The sequence below is a fragment of the Tamandua tetradactyla genome, chromosome 26 (genome assembly GCF_023851605.1).
Source record: "Tamandua tetradactyla isolate mTamTet1 chromosome 26, mTamTet1.pri, whole genome shotgun sequence".
NCBI classification, from domain to species: Eukaryota; Metazoa; Chordata; class Mammalia; order Pilosa; family Myrmecophagidae; genus Tamandua; species Tamandua tetradactyla.
This window is the reverse complement of record NC_135352.1, coordinates 40,072,936-40,092,895: the sequence shown is the minus strand read 5'-3', so window position 1 is coordinate 40,092,895 and position 19,960 is coordinate 40,072,936. Positions and strand designations below refer to the sequence as shown.

General features: G+C 42.1%; 1 protein-coding gene across 1 annotated transcript in view; it reads left to right on the top strand.

The window, feature by feature from the left end:
- GALNTL6 (polypeptide N-acetylgalactosaminyltransferase like 6) overlaps positions 1 to 19,960 on the top strand; it is a 1,241,919-nt gene that overhangs the window by 1,199,865 nt on the left and 22,094 nt on the right. Inside the window, exons 11-12 of the mRNA XM_077144652.1 lie at positions 7,098 to 7,214; positions 18,892 to 19,041. Of these exons, the coding sequence (XP_077000767.1) occupies positions 7,098 to 7,214; positions 18,892 to 19,041 (267 nt within the window). The remainder of the gene's footprint in view (positions 1 to 7,097; positions 7,215 to 18,891; positions 19,042 to 19,960) is intronic.

The following is a 19,960-nucleotide window of genomic DNA, read 5'->3' as shown; positions in this document are numbered from 1 at the left end:
GTTTGGCACTAGGATCCCTTCTTTCTAAACCCATGGATTCATAGCCTTCTTTAAACTCCATGAATTCCTTTGGGCTCAGAAAAGCATTAGGCACGAATTTATTACCCAAGTGGCACTCTTCTGGTGAATTAATTATAACCAGTATCATGATGTTTGTAAAGGTCATGGGTCAAGGAATCAGAGACGTGTGTGTAAATCCCGCCCCACCATCTGCTGGTTGTTCAATTTTGGACAATCACTCACCTTCTCAGAGCCCCAGTTGCAAAGGAGAATGAATACACAGCATGCCAGGGGTGCACTTTAAGAAGTGAAACGATGGTTGTTGAAAATACCCAGTTTAGTATGAAATAAACACGCTAATTTCCTCTCCTTCTATCAAAGAGGAGTTGTTTATCTTAGGCCCCAAAAAGAAGTGATTAATTTATATAAATCTTCTGCTGTGGAAATAAAATTGTTTTTGGCAAATACACCTTAACTTAAAAGTTCCTGTTCTGATGCTAGGCATGTTTCACAAACAACTCTCACAATTCTCAACTTCAAATGCAGGGAAAAAATTTAGTGAAAGAATATTTGGAGCAGAACATGTATAAATCTGAAGGCCCCCTGGTGATATTTCTGCCAGGGGTTCATCTTTCTCTTGCATAATATAAGCTAGGCTTCTGAAATGAGTAGTTCTAGTAAGTCCCAGGGCAAGAAAGATGTCAAAGCAATTACATTTATGGTAAATTCAGAAGAGGAAATGTGCAGAAGATAGGAAGAAAATCTCTGTGGGCATAATTTCAAGGAAACACAGTAGCTGGACTCTACCAGTAGCCATTGGATGCCACTGGCATGGAGCAATTAGAGGCGGAATGGATCTGTTCAAGCAGAAATGGTGTGATGGCTATGAGGCAAAACCTTGAAACAGGGAACAGTCCTATAAGGACAGTGGAACAAGGTTTAGTGCTTTGTAATTATACAGTGTTTTTAATTTCCAAGATCACTTCACTTTTTTTTATCTGAGTCTCGAATGAGGGCAAGACTTTTATATTGTCCTATTCTCGAGTCTCTCCATCCCAATTCTTTTCATTGGGATTTTTTAATTCTGCTTTTCCCTTGTCTCTATCCTTCCATCACTGTCAAACTTCTTTTTTTAATATTAAAGAATTGGTAGTTTCTAGAATAAATCATGCAGAAAATGCAGAGCTACCATATACCTTCCACCATTATTAGCACTTTGCATTAGTGTGGTGCTTTTGTAACAGCTGGTGCACAGATACTATTATAATTGTACTGCTAACTCTAATCCATGGTATACCTTAGGTTACTGTCAAGATTTTGAAAGAGATGCTTCCATTTGTAGACGCTGATATTCACCTCCCTTTCCCCTCAGAACATTTGCAATCTGGCTTCTACCTCAAAATCTGTCTTTTCACAGGTCACCAGTGACCCCTAAATGCCAAATCCAGCAGCTTCTTTCAGTCCTCCGATGACCTCCCTGTGGGATTTAGGGAAGCTGTCGACCTTCCCACACAGCCACTTCTCAAAACTCTTCTCCCTATTTTCTTTGTTGCACTCCTCTGACTTTCCTTTCCTTCCTGCTACTCCTTCTTTGCCCACTTCCTAAGGAAGGCATTCCCCAAAGATCCGTCTTCAAACCTCTTCTTGTCTTACTTTCTGTTCTCTGCTTGAGTGATGTCCTAGGCTTCCGTGATTTCAGTTATTACTCACCTGTGCATCAGTCAGGGTCCACACCCTGAAATTTGAAGATGGTAATTTGAGTATTTAAAAAAATTAGCTAGTAAGACTAAAAGAAGACTCTAAGGGACATGCAAGCAGCAACTTCAGAAAGCAGTAACCACCCTTAGGGGTGAGGAAAAGTGAGCAAGACAGGAACTTGGCCATTTCAGAACGCGCTTGCCCCTCTTCCGTCCCCACCAAGGTTGAAAGGCCTTCGTCCGATGCCGCTGCTGATGATCTTTGAGGGCCACAGGCGAGGCTAGTCCCCGTCCCCTCGTGCCAGCCTGCCAGCTGCCACATGGAACACTACCACGTGCTCTCTAATGTCCTCCCTAGGCCATAAGTGACACAACGGAGAGGACTGATACTTTTTTCTCTAAGTGTATACCCAGTGTCTAGCCAAGTGCCCAGGGCATACCAGGTACTCAATGTTTGTTCCATGAATAAGGAACTTACTGCTTCTTACCAGAAAGATCCCGAGGCTATCCTGGAGGCAAACTCTACTATCTCATTGGTCAAACTCAAGCTAATCTCTTTAATGAGTTAAAACTACCTATCCCACATCTGCTTGCCACTTTAACATTTATACCTCAGGCCCCTTCTCTTGTATTTCTTTCATAATAGCTTCCTAAGTTTGAAAAACACAATGTTAAAGGGGTCTGACTTTTTTTTGCATACCTGCAGAAATCCTCTAGTCTCTCTGCCAAACTTTTCCCAATCCTTGCCCAAAGGGACGATCTCTGTGATCCTGGCATATTGGCACTGCCTTTCCCCATTTCCTTCCTTCTTTCCACCCATGCAAGTACCGCCTCACTTCCTCATCCTGTTTAGCTTCTCTCAGGATTCCTCCGCACAGATTTAATGATCTCAATCCCTGATACTGGGCTTCGAAGGAGTAAAGCATGAAAAGTATCTATCCTATCATAGATTTATGAGTGTAGGAGCACGTGGGTGAGGGAGCGCGTGGGTGAGGGAGGGCGTGGGTGAGGGAGCGCGTGGGTGTGGGAGCGCGTGGGTGAGGGAGCGCGTGGGTGTGGGAGGGCGTGGGTGAGGGAGGGCGTGGGTGAGGGAGCGCGTGGGTGAGGGAGGGCGTGGGTGTGGGAGCGCGTGGGTGTGGGGAGGCGTGGGTGAGGGAGGGCGTGGGTGAGGGAGCGCGTGGGTGTGGGAGCGCGTGGGTGAGGGAGCGCGTGGGTGTGGGAGCGCGTGGGTGAGGGAGCGCGTGGGTGAGGGAGGGCGTGGGTGAGGGAGCGCGTGGGTGAGGGAGGGCGTGGGTGAGGGAGCGCGTGGGTGTGGGAGCGCGTGGGTGTGGGAGGGCGTGGGTGAGGGAGCGCGTGGGTGAGGGAGGGCGTGGGTGAGGGAGGGCGTGGGTGAGGGAGGGCGTGGGTGAGGGAGGGCGTGGGTCTGGGAGCGCGTGGGTGAGGGAGCGCGTGGGTGTGGGAGCGCGTGGGTGAGGGAGGGCGTGGGTGAGGGAGGGCGTGGGTGAGGGAGCGCGTGGGTGTGGGAGGGCGTGGGTGAGGGAGCGCGTGGGTGAGGGAGCATGTGGGTGAGGGGGCGCGTGGGTGTGGGAGCGCGTGGGTGTGGGAGCGCGTGGGTGAGGGAGCGCGTGGGTGTGGGAGCGCGTGGGTGAGGAAGCGCGTGGGTGGTTCAGTGGTAGAATGCTCACCTGCCATGCAGGAGACCTGGGTTGGATTCCTGGCCCACATACCAAAAATAAGAAAAGGTGATGGGGTTTGTCAGCCACACTGATCCCTTCAATTTGCGGTGTCCTAGATTTGGGGCGTGTTTAGGTTGTGAATCACTTTACCTACAGCCACAGGCACAGAGTCCATGTTGAAAAATCATAAAATCATTTGTAAATCATCTTGTTTATATTTTTTTAAATACTATTCAGATGAATGAGTACACACTAGTATCAGTTCTATTGGAATTTTATTCACCTGTTTGTCTTGATAGAGTTGTGTTAATGAGAAAGGAGCAGATATGCATATGCACTGAAGGGTTGAGAATACAAAGAATAAAAAGAAAAGGGAGGAAAGGAGCAAATGAGAATAGTCTGGTATTAATCTTGCATCCAGGTGCCTACTTTATCCTATGCTGAACTCTCAGCATTTCCTCTCGAGCAGAACTATTTGCTGGAATTTACACAGATGTAGACAATTATGCCTTTGAAACTTGAAATTTGGCTTCCAAAGCAGTTTATCCCATTGTCTACACAGATGCCATTTCAGTGAGAATTTAGAAAATTCAAGAGTTTAGAAAATGGTATCCTCCATCCCTGCCAGAGTCTTTTTGAGCTTGTCGCATTTAAAAACAAAATGAGGCTCTTCGATAAGCTTTGGCGTGCAACCACAGGCAGATTTGGCAGATTCACCCCTTGATGTCCCTGGCTTGTTTATGTTCTTTTCCTCCCCACAACCTCATTTCAAAGAGCAGAGCCTTCCAGCGAATGATCCCAGATGCCAGCTGAGAGAGGAGCTCAAACTTCTCGCTCTGTGGCCAAGTGGCATAAACCCGTGAGCAGACACTTGTCCTCCAACCCCTGCCTTCACCTGCTCATCCCACAAGCGTGGTGCAGCTCTCCTCGACTCAAGCCGTGGGAAACAGAGCCCCAAAGATGTTTTCAGTATAAATTCATACTGGTTTTCCAAGAAGAGCGTGTCTGTGAGTTAAATGGTCAAAGAATGAAAAAAGCACTGCCCAGAGTTAATCAGGCAGCTCTCAGATTATTGACAGTTTTAGAAAATCAACACAACTGGACTCAGATAAGATCAAAAAGGAGCTGTACCAAGAGTGCCAGGCTTAAGGCAGACACAGAAAAATCAAATTCTGACCTTCTGGGTGGTTTGATTTCAACAGAAAATCTATATAACCGATCAAGGGATGAATTGCATAAAGGACAAATTTTGAACTTTGCTCCCCCAATCCCAGAGTCAAGTTCTTCTCTGGTACTTGTTTTAGGGAAGGTGGAGTAAAGGTAAAATAAGCAAGAGTGAATAGGGTAAGCTTTTCTTGGACTGCACTCTGACACCAGCCAGGTTCACTCCCAATCTTCCAGAGTCTCCCAGGCTACTAAGAGAACGGATGCAATTGCTTGACAAGAGATGGGGCAAGTATGTTCTCTAATTCGGGGTTCAAATCTGGAGTCTATGAGCTCCAGGAAAATGAACACAGAAGTGCTTGTGCGCATTCGCTTATGGTTTTGTTTATTTGCTTGTTTTTGCAAACGTGTCCATTGCTTTCCTTGAATTCTCAGACAGATCTGTAGGTCCAGCCAGATTACGAACTGTTGCCCTGTGAAGTGCATTATTTTATGTGCTCCTGTCATCTTGAAAGCAGAGACCCAACAGCGGAACATCTAGGAAACTGGTGCCCACAGCAGTGAACCTTACTGAATGGCATGATGCCAACTTCTACTCCTCAAATAGATGAAATACGAAATAGCTCCCTCCACCACCACCCCCATCCCAACTTCATTTACTCCTCACATGATATTTGGTATAATTTATGGCAGTCCTTTCCCTGTTTCGTTGTTCCATCCCATTAGGAATAGGCTCAGCTCAGGCGTCCTTCTGTGGAGGAACTCCTCGCCTTAGCTACTCATTACCAGCGAAATAACCTTGATTGCAACCATCAGTTGGGTCTACCCTGCTCTCGTTTCTGTTCTTAATAATATTTAAAGTAATTCTCATAATCCAGGACTGTGTGAAGCAACATAAAAAGGATTAATTGAGGTGTATAGTCTACTAAACACATTATCTAAGCATACACACTTGATACTAAACACCTCATCTAAGAATGCACATACAAAGACAATGTTCAACTCTAATACAGGGTGTGCTTCCGACACTAACAGAAGAGTTGTCAGGCAAGAATGATCAATTCTGTCCATCCTCTGTTTCTGTTTCCATCCCTTCTCACCTCTGACTATTCAATTCCCATATAAAGGCTAATGTATAGTGATTACAGAGAAACATTATTCATATTCTCTCTGCGATTTTTCAAAGTTCAGGCTTTAAGGAGGGAATCTTCATCAGGTACAGCATTCCAGCAATTGTGCTGCTTTTCCCACACCACCTTTGCTCTGGTGGATGCCTGGTTTATCGTGCGGGAGAAAGGCTGAGCCAGGACCACAGTTGTGGGCCAAGACCGCCCCAGGCAAACTGGAACGCAAGGTCACCCCATCCTGCACAGACTGCTCCGTGTCCCGGTCCATTCCACTCCCTCACACCCTCCACCTTCCTTTTATGGGACCCTTTCCCAGCTCAGGTGGTAACGGTGAAAGATGCTTTTAAACAGGAAGATGACAGACGCCAAGTTAAGCACTACCTGGAAAGAAAAAAACCTACCACTGTACCTGCGCTGGTTTGCAAGCTGTCAGAATGCAATTTACGAGAGCTGGAATAGGTTTTAAAAGGAGGAATTTAATGTTACAAGTCTACAGTTCTAAGCCTATAAAATTGTCCAAACTAAGGCTTCCAGGGAAAGATACCTTAATTCATGGAAGGCCAATGGATCAGGAACTCCTCTGTGAGCTGAGTAGTCATGTGACTGGCCTCTGCTGGTCCCTTGCTCATGAACTCTGTGCTTTCAGCCTCTGTCCCTGTGGGGATTCCTCACTTTGCTTCTCCGGGGCTGGCTTTCATCTCTTGGCTTCCCTGGCTCTCTCCAGGTTCTGGCTTGCTTAGCATCTCATGGCAACGTCTGCTGGGCCCCAAACATCTCCGAACATATGTGTCTCTGTTCTCCAAGTGTCGGCATCTGTGTCAGCTCTGCTCTGAAGATTCTGTTGGCTCTGAGACTTCTGTTGTTTCTGACTCTCTCCAAAATGTTTCCTCTTTTAAAGGATTCCATAAACTAATCAAGACCCACCTGGAATGGGTGGAGTCACATCTCCCGCTAATGAAAAGGCCACGCCCACAAATGGGCATGCCATATCTCTACGGAGATAACCTAATCAAAAGATTCCAATCCACGGTATTGAATCAGGATTTAAAAAAATGACTACTCCCACAAGATAGGCTCAGAACTAAAACACGGCTTTTCTGGGGTACATAATACTTTCCAACCAGCACAGTACTGAACTCATAAACTCCGGGCTACTCCTTTTCTTGCATTGTTACACATTCCTTTGCTGCAGCCAGCTACCGGTTTGCTATTTAACCACCTTATATGTTCTTTTACGTGTGAAAGACTAGATCATATCACACGTAATTCCCTCTTTTCTCCATAAACTGCTTATGGGATTAAGGAAGCATTCAATAGTCATAAATTCAAAAAAATAGTTGTTTACTACCTAATCTATACCAAGATTGTGAGGTGCTAAGTGTACAAAAAAAAAAATTGCAGCCCCATGATCAGTATTTTTCTCTTCTTTACAGATACGAAATGTGGCAGCAAATCTCTGTGTGGACAGCAAGCACGGGGCTACGGGAACAGAGCTGAGGCTGGACATCTGTGTCAAGGATGGTTCTGAAAGAACGTGGTCTCATGAACAGGTGTGTTGGCTCCACGAAGTCTTGGGGCTGGAGAGAAGCAGGGATGGAGAAATACAGTGGGAAAAAGTCTCTAAACGGGGCACCTGGGGCTTTGGGTGAGGTCCCGGATCTGCCACCAACCAGCTGTGCAATTAGATGAATCCCTGAGCTTCTCTGCTAATGAGTGAGGGTAAGGGGCAGTGAGGAGCTCCCTCCATGCGGTGGCTGCCAGCACCCATTCCCCACCTTGGGAGCCAGTCCGAAAAGAAGGTAAAAATCCTCCTCCCCAAGAACAGAGGTGAGCATGAACTTGGCTTTGGATTAGCAAGTTCAGATCACTGGATCCTGGCTCTGAGTTGTCTTAACCTGCCTTGGGTAGAGGCAGCTGCAGCCATTGTTGCAGCACCACCCTGCAGGGACAGTAGGGGTGGAGGTTTAAAGATTCAGTGCCTCCTTGGGGCTCTGGGGGACACTTTGCTGAAGGGTGGCGTCTGCTGGGCAGGCCAGGAAGGCGCAGCTTCGGAGAGGCTTCAGGAGGCTTTTGGCGTCCTTGCTGATGTTCACCAAAGAGCATCTTGGCAATGGGCTGCCTCCTATTCATGGGTCCTGGCCCTGCACTAGCTGGGAGATACTGACCAGTGAGGTTCCTCTTGGAGGTGACTCTCCTGCCAGAATTTGCCCTCCAGGCAAAAGCAGCTAGAAACAACGAAAAGTGTGTTTAAAAAAAAAACAAAAAAACTATAAGGTCAAAGCAAAAACAAACAGAGAAGAACAAGATTTCCAGAGAAAGAATAGAGGAAAGGAAGCTTTCTCCTGGAAGTGAAACAATTCCAAAAAATTACAGTCTTAAAACAATTGTACTGGGATATCCAGGGCAAGAAGAGCTGGAAAAATCTGATCAGTTAAACATGAGTTATTCTAAAGGTCTGGCATAAGTTTAAGTTGAGCCAAGCATCAAAAAAGAGACAACATAATGCCAGTCAACAATAAAACAGTAGACAAGACAGAGAAACTGACTTTCAGAGTACATCCAAGATAACTTTCTGCCTAGATATCAGCAAAAAATTACAAACCATACTAATAAAGATACAGCCCAGTCAAAAGAACAAATTAAATTTTTGGAGGGGGACACGGAATTTGGAACAACTAATTAAAGATGCTCAAACAAATCCTCTAAATCAGTTCAAGGAGATTATGAAGGAAACTATAACTTAAGAGATAAAAGATATTCAGAACACACTGGGTGAGCATAAAGAAGAATTTAAAAGTATAAAAAGAAACATAACAGAAATAATGGGGGTGAAAGGCACAATAGAATAGATTAAAATACACGAGAGGGATACAACAGCAGATTTGAACAGGCTGAAGAAAGAATCAGCAAACTGGAAGAACTGACAACTGAAATCTTACAGACAGAAGAACAGAGAGAGAAAAGAATAGAAGCAATGAGCAGGATCTCAGGGACTTGAATGACAAAGCACATAAACATGTGCCATACGTGTCCCAGAAGGAGAAGAAAAGGGAAAAGGGGAAGAATGAATATTTGAGGAAAAAATAGTTGCAAATTTCTCAACAACTTATGGAAGACACAAATGTACATTTGCAAGGAGTCCAATGTACTCCCAAGAAATAAAACCTAATAGATCTGCTTTGAGACACATACGAATCAGAATGGCAAATACCAAAGATAAAGAGAGAATCCTGGTAACAGCAAGAGAAAAGCAATTTGTCACATACGAGGGGAGCACAATAAGATCAAGTGCCGATTTCTCATAAGAAATTATGAGATGAGACGGCGATGGTGTGATATAGTAAAGGTACAAAGAGAGAAAAATGGCCAGCCCAAAATTCTTTATCTAGAAAAACTGTCCTTCAAAAATGAGTGAGAGTTTAAAATATTCACAGATAAACAGAAACTGATAGAGTTTGTCAACAAAAGACATACTAAATTTACTAAAGGTAGCTCTGTAGGCTGAAAAGAAAGACAGGAGAGAGAAGCTTGGAGCAGAGTAAAGAACTGAAGATTATCCGTAAGAGTAAGTAAAAGGATAAAAATAGGGACAAAATAAAGATATGACATATAAAAAGCAAAGGATAAAATAGCTGACATAGGTACTGCCTTTACAGAAAAACATTGAATGTTATTGTATTAAGTTCCTCAATCAAATGACGTAGATTAGCAGAATGGATTTTAAAAGTTTTTATCTATTTTATCCTCTCCATTTCTCTGACATCAGTAACAGGCAGAAAACTGCATGCTGTCTATAAGAGATTCACCTTAGATTCAAAGACACAAATTGTTTGAAAGTGAAGGGATAGAAAAAGATATTACACACAAACAGTAACCAAAATAGGGCTGGGGTGGCAATACAAATATTAGATAAAATAGACTTTAAATGCATAATTTATTTGAGACAAAAAGGACACTCTATATTGACAAAAGGGGCAAGTTACAAGAAGAAATAGCAATCATATATGCTTATGCACCTAACCAGACTGCCCCCAAAATACATGAGACAAACACTGGGGAAACTGAAGGGAGAAGTAGATATCTCTATAGTAATAGTTGGAGACTTCAATACACAGCTCTCATCAATATATAGAACATTTAGAAAGACGATCAATAAAGACACAAAGAACTTGATTAGTGAACTAAATGCATAGACCTAACAGGCATATACAGAGCATTGCAACTCACTACAGCAGGATTTATATTCTCAAGTGCCGTGGATCATTCTCCAGGATAGACCACATGTGGAGTCACAAAACAAGTCTCAATAAATTTTAAAAGACTGAAATCATAGAAAGCACTTTCTCTGACCAAAATGGAATGAAGCTAAAATCAGTATCAAACAGAGAACTTGAAAATTCACAACTATATATTTGTGAATGTATCTTTAAGCACACTCTTGAAGAATCAGTGGATCAAAGTAGAAATTGCAAGAGAAATCAGTAAATACTCATTCTTAATCCAACTCTTAAAGGGCTTGGGTCGGCACAGCCCCAAGACCAAAGAACACACCAGGCACAGAGTTAGACATGAGTTTTATTAGGACTTATGAACAGTAGAAGTTCTGGTGGTGGCTGTCTGGAAAAATGGAAAAAGCACCCTGCAAAGGTGGAATACAAGGGGCTGTTCATAAGGGTTTAGGACAAAGTTATCAACAGTGGCCAGGGAAGAGGAGTTTCAATGCTTTACAAGATAAGTGGTTTATGACACCATCTGTACATTCTTGTCCCTGAAGAGGTCTGTTGACCATTTACTTCTGTCCAGGTCATGCAGGCAGCATCTTACTCTCAATATGGAGAGGGACCCTGGGCCCTGGGTCTCCACAACTCAAGATGAATGAAAATGATGACACAACATATTGAAATGTATGGGATGCAGTGAAGGCTGAAAGGGGAATTTATAGGCCTAAATGCTTACATTAAAAAAGAAGAAAGAGCTAAAAGCCAAGATCTTACTGCATACCTGGAGGAGCTAGAAAATAAAGAGCAAACTAATCCAAAAGCAAGCAGGAGGAAAGAAAGAACTAAGATTATAGCAGAAATAAATGAATTTCAGAATAAAAAAGAGAGAATTAACAAAATCACAACTTAGTTCTTTAAAAGATCAGTAAAATTGACAAAGCTTTTGCTAGCCTGGCAAAGAAAAAAAGAGAGAAGACAAAGTAAATAAAATCAGAAATGAGAGGGGGATGGGCATTACCATTGATCCCACAGAAATAAATAGGATTATAAGAGGATTCTATGGCAACAAGTTAGACAATTGATATGAAATGGATAAATTCCCAGGAACACTCGATTCTTCTTCTACAGTGACTCTAGGAGAAATAGAGGACCTCACGAGACCAAGTACAAGTAAAGAAATGGAATCAGTCATCAAAACCTCCCAGCAAAGAAATCCCCAGCACTAGATGGCTTCACAGGGGAATTTTACTAGTCTCTTCAAAGAATTATTAGTAACAATCCTGCTTCCAAAAAACTGACCAGGAGGAAACATTACCAAACTATTTCTATGAAGCCAAAATCACCCTAATACCAAAGCCAGGTAAAGATACTACAAGAAAAGAAAATTAAAGGCCAACTTTTTTTATGAATGTAGACACAAAAATCCACCACAAAATAAGTGCCAATCAAATCCAAAAGCACACTAAAAAATTATATACGATGATCAAGTAGGTTTTATCTCAGGTATGCAACGGTGGTTCATCATAATAAAATCAATTAACCTAATACACCATATTAACAATATGAAGGAGAAAAAACACAATTTTCTTGATTGATGTAGAAAAGGCATTTGATAAAATCCAGTATCTTTCTTGATATAAACACTTTGAAAGCAAAAAATAGAAGGACACTCTCTCAAAATGATAAATGGAATATATGAAAATCTACACCAAACATCATGATCAATGGTGAAAAGTTGAAGGCTTTCACTCTAAAAATCTGAAATAAGACAAGAAAGTCCACTTCTCCCACTGTTATTCAACCTTGTGCTGGAAATTCTAGACAGAAGCAGTTAAGCAAGAAAAAGAAATAAAAGGCATCCAAATTGGAAAGGAAGAAGTAAAACTTTCACTATTTGCAGATGACATGATCTTGTATATAGAAAGACCCTAAAAACTACAACAAAGGTACTGGAGCTAATAAATGAGTTCAACAAATTGGTGGGATACAAAACCAAAATGCAGAACATGGTATGTTTCTATACACTAGTAATGAACAATCTGAGGAAAAAATCAAGAAAAAAAATTCCAGTTACAGCAGCAACTAAAAGAGTTAAATTTCTTGGAATAAATGTAAATAAGGATGCAAAAGACTTGTACACATAAAACTACAAAACATTGCTAAAAGAAATCAAGGAAGACCTAAATAAATGAAAAGACATTCCATATTCATGGATTGGAAGACTAAATATCATTAAGATGTCAATTCTACCCAAAATGATTTACAGATTCAATGCAATCACAATTAAAATTTCAATAGCCTACTTTGCAGAAATGGAAAGGTCAATGATCAAATTTATTTGGAAAGGTAAGGGGTCCCAAATAACCAAAAACATCTTGAAAAAGAAGATCAAAGTAGAAAGTCTCACATTTCCTACTAAAAGCGTGTTACAAAGTTACAGTGGTCAAAGCATCATGGCCCTGGCATAAGGATAGATACATTGACCAATGCAATTGAACTGAGAGTTCAGAACTAGACCTTCAAATCTATGATAAATTTATTTTTGACAAGGCTGCCAAGCCTGTTCAAGTGGAAAGAAAAGTCTCTTCAACAAGCATGCTGAGAGAACTGGATATCCATATGCAACAGGCTGAAAGAGGACCCCATCTCCCAAAATATACAAAAATTAACTCAAAATGGATCAAAGACCTAAATATAAGAACCAGGACTATAAAACTTTTATAAGAAAATGTAGGGACACATCTTCAAAATCTTTTCATAAGCAATGATTTCTTAGACTTTACACCGAAAGCAAAAGCAGTGAAAGAAAAAATAGATAAATGGGAGCTCCTCAAATTTAAAAGCCTGTGAACATCAAAGGACTTTGCCAAGAAACTGAAAAGGCAACCTATTAATTGGAAAACACATATCCAATAAGAGTTTAGTATCTGGAATACATAAAGAATTCCTACAACTCAACTATAAAAAGGCAAATAACTCAATTAAAAAATTGGCAAAAGATATGAATAGACATTTTCCTAAAGAAGAAATATAAATGCCTAAAAAGTACATGAAAAGATACTCAACATCACTAACTACTAGGGAATTGCAAATCTAAACCACAATGAGATATCATTTCATGCCTCAAGAATGGCCACTATTGAAAAAAAAGAAGAAGAAGAAAATTACAAGTATTGGAAAGGATGTGGAGAAATCAGAGCATTCATTCATTACTGGGAGGAATGTACAACTGTGTAGCTGCTATGCAAGGCAATTTGTCAAGGAGGTAAGTATAGAATTCCATTTGATCTGGCAATCCTGCTACTACGTAGATACCCAGAATAACACAAGGCATTTTCCTTTCCGCTTTCTCATACCCCCACATACCCCCTTGTGCTGATACCGAGGTAGGAACTGTCCTCAGGCCCCAGGCAGCTGTCACTTTGGGTCCACTTGTCCATTCTCAGCACAGCCACTAGATACTCACCCAAATGCACCGTATTTGCTCACCCAAATGCACCGTACAGTGTGTGGACACGTTGATGGGTTTTGAAGAAGACCCAATGTCTCCAGGATTTCCTGGTGGTGATCAACGTCAGGGAAAGCTGCCTTGCATCTCTTTTGGGGCATTAGCGGGGATCTGAGGTCTAGCATTGGACTGTTACCTCTAAGATGCGATTCCTACTTCGACCTGGGAGCAAGAGACAAGATTAAAGAGTCGTGTCAATAGGACTGGCGTCTAGAGAAGAGAAAGGTATTTAACACAGAAATAAAAGAAGCAAGCCATTAAGGAAAGTGCCGGCTGTTGGCTAAACTCCTCTCGGCTCCTACCTGCACGCAGCCCAAACCTGCAGCACCCCTGGCCAGCAGGTAGAGGTGAAGAATGCATGCCTGCAACCCTGCCTCACGGTGTGTGGTTCTATCCCCGGCATCCCAAAGACAACATGTTCGGGCCTGCAGATTTTATTTAACAGCTGAAAATAGCATAAACAAAACCAACCCTATGGCACACACTTCAAAAAAACGTTGATTCATTTTTTTTTCCTCAGATTAAACTGCAAAAATCTATGGCATGTAATTCAAGAAGGAGTCAGCAGAGGGCAGCACTAGACAACCAGAAAACCATGTGGGGGAAACAAAAAGACCAGATAATGCAGCACTTGGAAAAGATTTCCAGTCTCTAGAGACCCTGAAAATGGAGCTACGGGGGAGTAAACAAGGTGAAAAATAAATCAAACTGGAAACGTGTATTGCCGTATTTTGACTTGGAGGTGAAAACGTTACAAACTGCTTCGTTTTCAAGTAATTGACAAGAGGCTTTATTTGATATATTACTCAATGGCTCATAAGAATTAGAACCATTCTTCTACATTTGGATTAAAATCCACAGATGAGAAAATAAGTGTTACAGGACAGGAAAATTATAAGGATTTTGTTTTTAATTTCAAAGCATTCAAAGAACACAAAGGGACTCCTACTCTATCACATGGGAAATGATGTTCCTCCACCCAAGAAAATGCAAAAATAAAATTAATATAAACTTGTTCCATAGGAAATAAAGGCGAGTCGAACGTAGCAACTTTGTAAGACAACGTTTCATGGCAGAACAGTGACAATGACTAATCTGGCTTCTGCGAAGGAAGCAAATGCGTAATTCGTTTTTCCAGGACAGTCTATTTAGTTCTTTAATATCACTGTGGCAGAGTGTGCTGGCTCTCAGTTTCCTTTAGAGACCAAGAAAGAAATCTAAAAACAGGTCCTAAAATGCTGTGAGGTCTGGAAAGAACACGCTGCAGCTCCCCGAGGAGAAGCCATCCTTGGCCGGGTTTGGCTGGTCTCGCTCTGCAGGCTCCGGGGAAGATGGCCGCAGCGGGCTTCCCCCCGCAGGAAGGAGCCATATGCTCCCTCTCCAATGCCCGAAGAGACAGGCGAGCAGGCATCAGGGCAAGGCAGCGCACAGCGTGAAAAAAATTCTGGGGGAGTCTCACTGTCAGGGTGGAACATACTGATGATGAGTGCAAACTGCAAGGAAGAACATGCAATCTCTCAGATTTCTGCAATCCACCTAACAAGGAAATAAAATATAACTACTCACAGAGAGGAAATACTTCTAATCATCTCAAGTTAGGGAACAAGATTAAGATAACAGGTGTATTTTCAGTACCAAGTCTAGTGACCTTACGAATTTATTACAGTACAGCCCCAGCCGACAATGCACATACCACACTAATACTTAACCAAAGACATAAGTTACATATATAATATCTATATATCATTTTGTTTCTGTATTTTAAAGCATCAAAGAAAGAAGTGGAGAAATTAGCAGTTTACTTTAAAACTAAGAGATTTGAGGTTGAACAAACAGAGGCTATTGCAGAGGAAACTCGAATGAAATCTAAATGCTTTGGTCAAGAATGGACATAGCAAGGGCGTAAAACAAACTATCAAGGTCATAGCAACATTACCCAATGCAAACGGTGATCGCACGTTCCTAATACATGCTCACTTCCACTCTGACAAGAGCATGCACCGGAGAGCGGCCTAAGGAATAGGACGCACAATGCCTGATGGGTTTTGCAAGGTTATCAGGATCAGATAAATGACAATAAAAAAGCATTTCAGAGACATAAAAGAGACGAACTTTAGCCGGTGGTAGGTTCAGAAGAATAAAGCAATTGACATTATCTGAAGCGGCGTCACCCGAAATGCAGGAAAGCAATCACCGGTTAAGAACAGTGACAACAAAAACAACCTGTCAAACACTGTGAAGATGACAGAGCAACGGTTGGTCCAGACATGTAAGAATCATCTTTGCACTATAATCATAAAACTAAGAACAAGAAATAAAGTCATCTAAGAATGCCCTGAGATATCATTGTGACAATAGATGAATAAACAAATCTGTCTGAGACATTGTGTTTGCTATAACACAGACATTCTTATTTACTTCACTGTTCCATCAAGAGGAGCTCTGAGAACACTGTCCATAAAAGAAAGTTCAGGCTAGGAACAGTTGAGGGGTTCAAGCTGTTTAACTGCTGCAGACCTGGTTTTTAGCCCAGCTGTGCTAAGTACTGGGTACAGTCTTTTTCAGCTTGTGACCTTCTAAGTCTATAAAGAAAAAGGAAGGAAGGAACAAATGAAGGAATGAAGGAAAGAAAGGTGGGCAGGATGGAGAGAGGAAGTGAGGAGGAGGGGGGAAGGAGAAGGAGGGGGAAGAAAAGAGAAAAGAAAAGAAGAAACCAATCAAGGCAATTCTTAGAGTAAAAATTTAATCTATATCAATGGCAGGTTAATATGCCAGGAAATTTCCAACCCAATAATACTTAACAGTCTAGAATCATCAAAACTGAAGTTTCAGAAACTACCAACTGTTGTCGATATTGTTGTAAATAAACACAAACAGTGCAGTTCACTTGAGGGACCGAAAAGACTAACTCATTTATCTTGACAGTTGCTTCAACATACTTTTGGTTAGTACAACTGGTGCCAGTTTATTGAATATCTGTGATATATCATGAGTTGTCACAGGTGCTGGAAACATAGAGATTGAAAACATAGGATCCCTGCCCTCAAAGATCTCGCCGTCGAGTGAGGGATCGCGATCCATGAACGGACCGTGATGCTGAGCTAAGGAAAGGAATGGGGAGGAGGAAGGGGTCAAAGTTCTCTGGGATGCGCTGACACCTGGGCTGAACTTCAAAGGGCTGAACCTCCAACCTCCAGGTGGGCTCCGACCAGGTTGGCTGGTGGGTGCCGGCCCTTCACCCAGAGGGCCCTGAACAGAGCCCCAGAATGGAAAACGGAGCCTGACTTGTGCAAGAAACCCCAACATTTTAGTGTTGCTGGAACATAAAGAGCTGGAGAGAAAGTGTTCTTTTCGACATGTTAGAGAGTTTGAACTTAACCCTGACAGTCACGTGGAGATATTGTATGGCTTTAGGTCGAGGGGTAACATGGTCAGATGCACATTGTAAGCAGACTACTGCGGAGGTTGGAGAGGGAACCAAAAAAGGACAGTGGGAAAGAAACCAGCTAGGAGGGTGTTGTAGGGGTCCAGACAAGATGCTTGCGAGCAACGGTTGTAGGGATGGAGAAGAAAGGGCTAATTCCAGGAACATTTAGAAGACCAAGTGGCAAGACCTGGTGACTGATTAGATGAAGAGAGGAAGGGAGACGAAGGAGTTAAAGATGGAAGCCTCCCAGGGTGACAGGCTGGTATTACCACCCACTAAACCAGAAAATACAGGGGTAAGAACAGTTTTAATAGGGAAGAAAATCAATTAAATTGAAGACATGCTGACTTTGAGATGTCGAAGGACATGCAATTAGGAAATCCAACAAGGAGTTGGACGTGCTATGGATGGTAAGTTAGCAACATATTGGTGGGAGTTGAACTTACAGTGAAGAAGGACAAGCAAGGAAAGAATTGTGGAGCAAGGATGGGGTCCCAGGGAGAATTCTGAGTGACATCTGTGCTGAAGAGATGATGAAAGAGGGGACAGGCAAGATAACCATTATAAGGAATACCAGAGGAGAAAATTAATTTAAAAAACAGGAGAGCAGAGAGTTCTGATTAGAAGGGAGTAAACAAAATCAGAATAATCTTAAATCCACAATTATTCTTGAAAAGCTATTTCCCTACCCAGGATTTAAATCAATCAAAACAATGTGTTAGTCCACAATCATACCAAAAACTCTGGGAAAAGAGACTACACAATTCCTCTTCATGAATCTGTTTCAAACGTCTAACTTTATACCGCCTTGTCCTTTTATTTAAAGCATTCTCTTTTGTCCTATCTTCTTAGGAAGCAGCATAATCACCTGCCATTTGATTTAGCTCCTGTCTTTATTTTCTTAGACCACTTAATCCAGTTCTTTCCTTTGTGTGTGTGTGTGTGTGTGTGTGTGTGTGTGTGTGTGTGTGTGTGTCTTCAGTTTTCTTACCATTTCACTGTTTTTGTTAGTCGGCCCTGAATTTTTCCAGTTTCTCTACATTTTCTTTCCTGGGTAAGACCTGAAAATGGAAATAAATTGAGGGCCTGGTCAGTGCTAAGTGTTTTATCTTTGTCCAACTCAGAATTGTGCTTGCTTGTACTTCACAGGGTCTCCTTGACAGCTCTTCTTTATTTTGCAATTCATAGCTTGGTTTCATACAGCTAGGCCTAGCTCAGGTCCTAGCATGAGGATTATATATCCTTACTGAAATTTTAGAATTGTACAAAATCATAAGAATCGTCTAGTCCATTTTCCCTCTTACCCAAGGACTTCTACTGCGTAATTCAATTGTTGTCCAGCTGAAAAAACTTAAGGAAATGCCCTTTCCTTACAGGAGTGTTTTTTAAACATACCAATATGTTGCAAAAATCAATTTACTATTTCAGATGTAGCATTTTTAAAATCACAAAATTGGATTGGATAGGATAGGTAGGATAGAAAAACTTTGGCTAGACTATCAGAACACATTAAGAAAGGAATGATAAATATTGTTTTGTGAAATATTTGCTTTAGTTTGGGGGGAGTCTATTTGTGTGTGTGTGTCATGATGTAAAAATGTATTTCTTCCTGTGAGTTACAGCCCTGCAGAGTCAGTCTTACCAATCCTAGGAAATGAATTTACCTATCCTTTACATCAAGTTTACTTTCATTTCAGTCCGATTTTCCAAGCATCCATCCTGCTTGCCTCCACGCCTGGTCCTTTCTCAATTAATGTGTTCATCTAGGCATAGCATTTGACCCATTAATGTTTTATTTGAACAAAGGATGTAAAGAGTTTCACTGAAGAGTTCTCCAGGTAGAAATTCTGCATTTGCATCTTTTGGCAGCCTGGGTCAAAGGCACAGCTGTTGGTGGAACAGCATATGATGACACATACCTTGACTAACACCTCTTTGTGCTGAAGCATCGTTCATCCCTGTAAACTACAAAGCGGTCGCTGCAGGTTGCTAAAAGAAGTACCTTCTGCCATTCTCAAATCTTTCCTCCACATTAAGCTCACTGCACTTTTCTGCTCTTCTTGCTTTGCCAGCTCTTTACCTTTGGATGGAGAGAGGATATCAGACCTGGAGAGCCCCTGCACACGCGGAAATTCTGCTTTGATGCGATCTCACACAGCAGCCCCGTCACGCTCTATGACTGCCACGGCATGAGGGGGAACCAGCTCTGGGGGTACCGGAAGGTGAGAACCCGTTCACTGAGGTCGTCTCGTATCTGCGACGGTTTACGATTTTCTTTAGAAACACACTGTCGCTGTTCTCTTAGTCACCGTGTTGTGCTTTTATTCTAGCAACATATATACGACCTAAGTTTTCCTCCCTTAACAACATTCACGTACAGAATTCGGTCCTGTTGAATAGATTTAAAAAACTGTGCTACCATCACCACCATCCCTTACCAAAACTTTACTATTACCCCAAATAGAAATTCTGTACAATTTAAGCATTAGCTCCCTTTCCCTCTGCCCATTCTATTGCCTGGCAACCTATATTCTAGACTCTAATTTTATGAATTTGCTTATTATAGTTAGTTCATAACAGTGGAATCCAGCAATATTTTTCCTTTTGTGTCTCACTTACTTCATTCAATGACATCATCTGCGTGAATCAGAACTTCCTTCCTGTTCGTGACTGAATGATATTTCGCTGTACGTATATTCCACATTTTGTTGATCCATTCATCAGTTGATGGACACTAGGGTTGCTTCCATCTCTTGTCACTTGTGAATAATGCCGCTGTGAACACTGGTGTGCAAATGTTTGAGCTTGAGTTCCCTTAGGGACGTCCTGAGTAGAGGGATGGCTGAGGCATATGGTAGTTCCGTACGTCTCTCTCAGGAACTGAGAGACCATCTTCCCCAGAGGCTGCGCCATTTTACATTCCCACCAACAAGTCTTCCTATTTCTCCACATCTTCTCCAATCTCATTTTCCATTTTTGGAATAGTAGCCATTCCAGTGGGTGTGAAATGGCAGCTCACTGGGGGTTTGATTTGCATTTATGATGTTCAGCATCTTTTCATGTGCTTTTCAGCCATTTGTATAACTTCTCTGGAGAAAAATGAAGATGCTTCCATCTGTTTTTTTCTAGGAGTTTTATAGC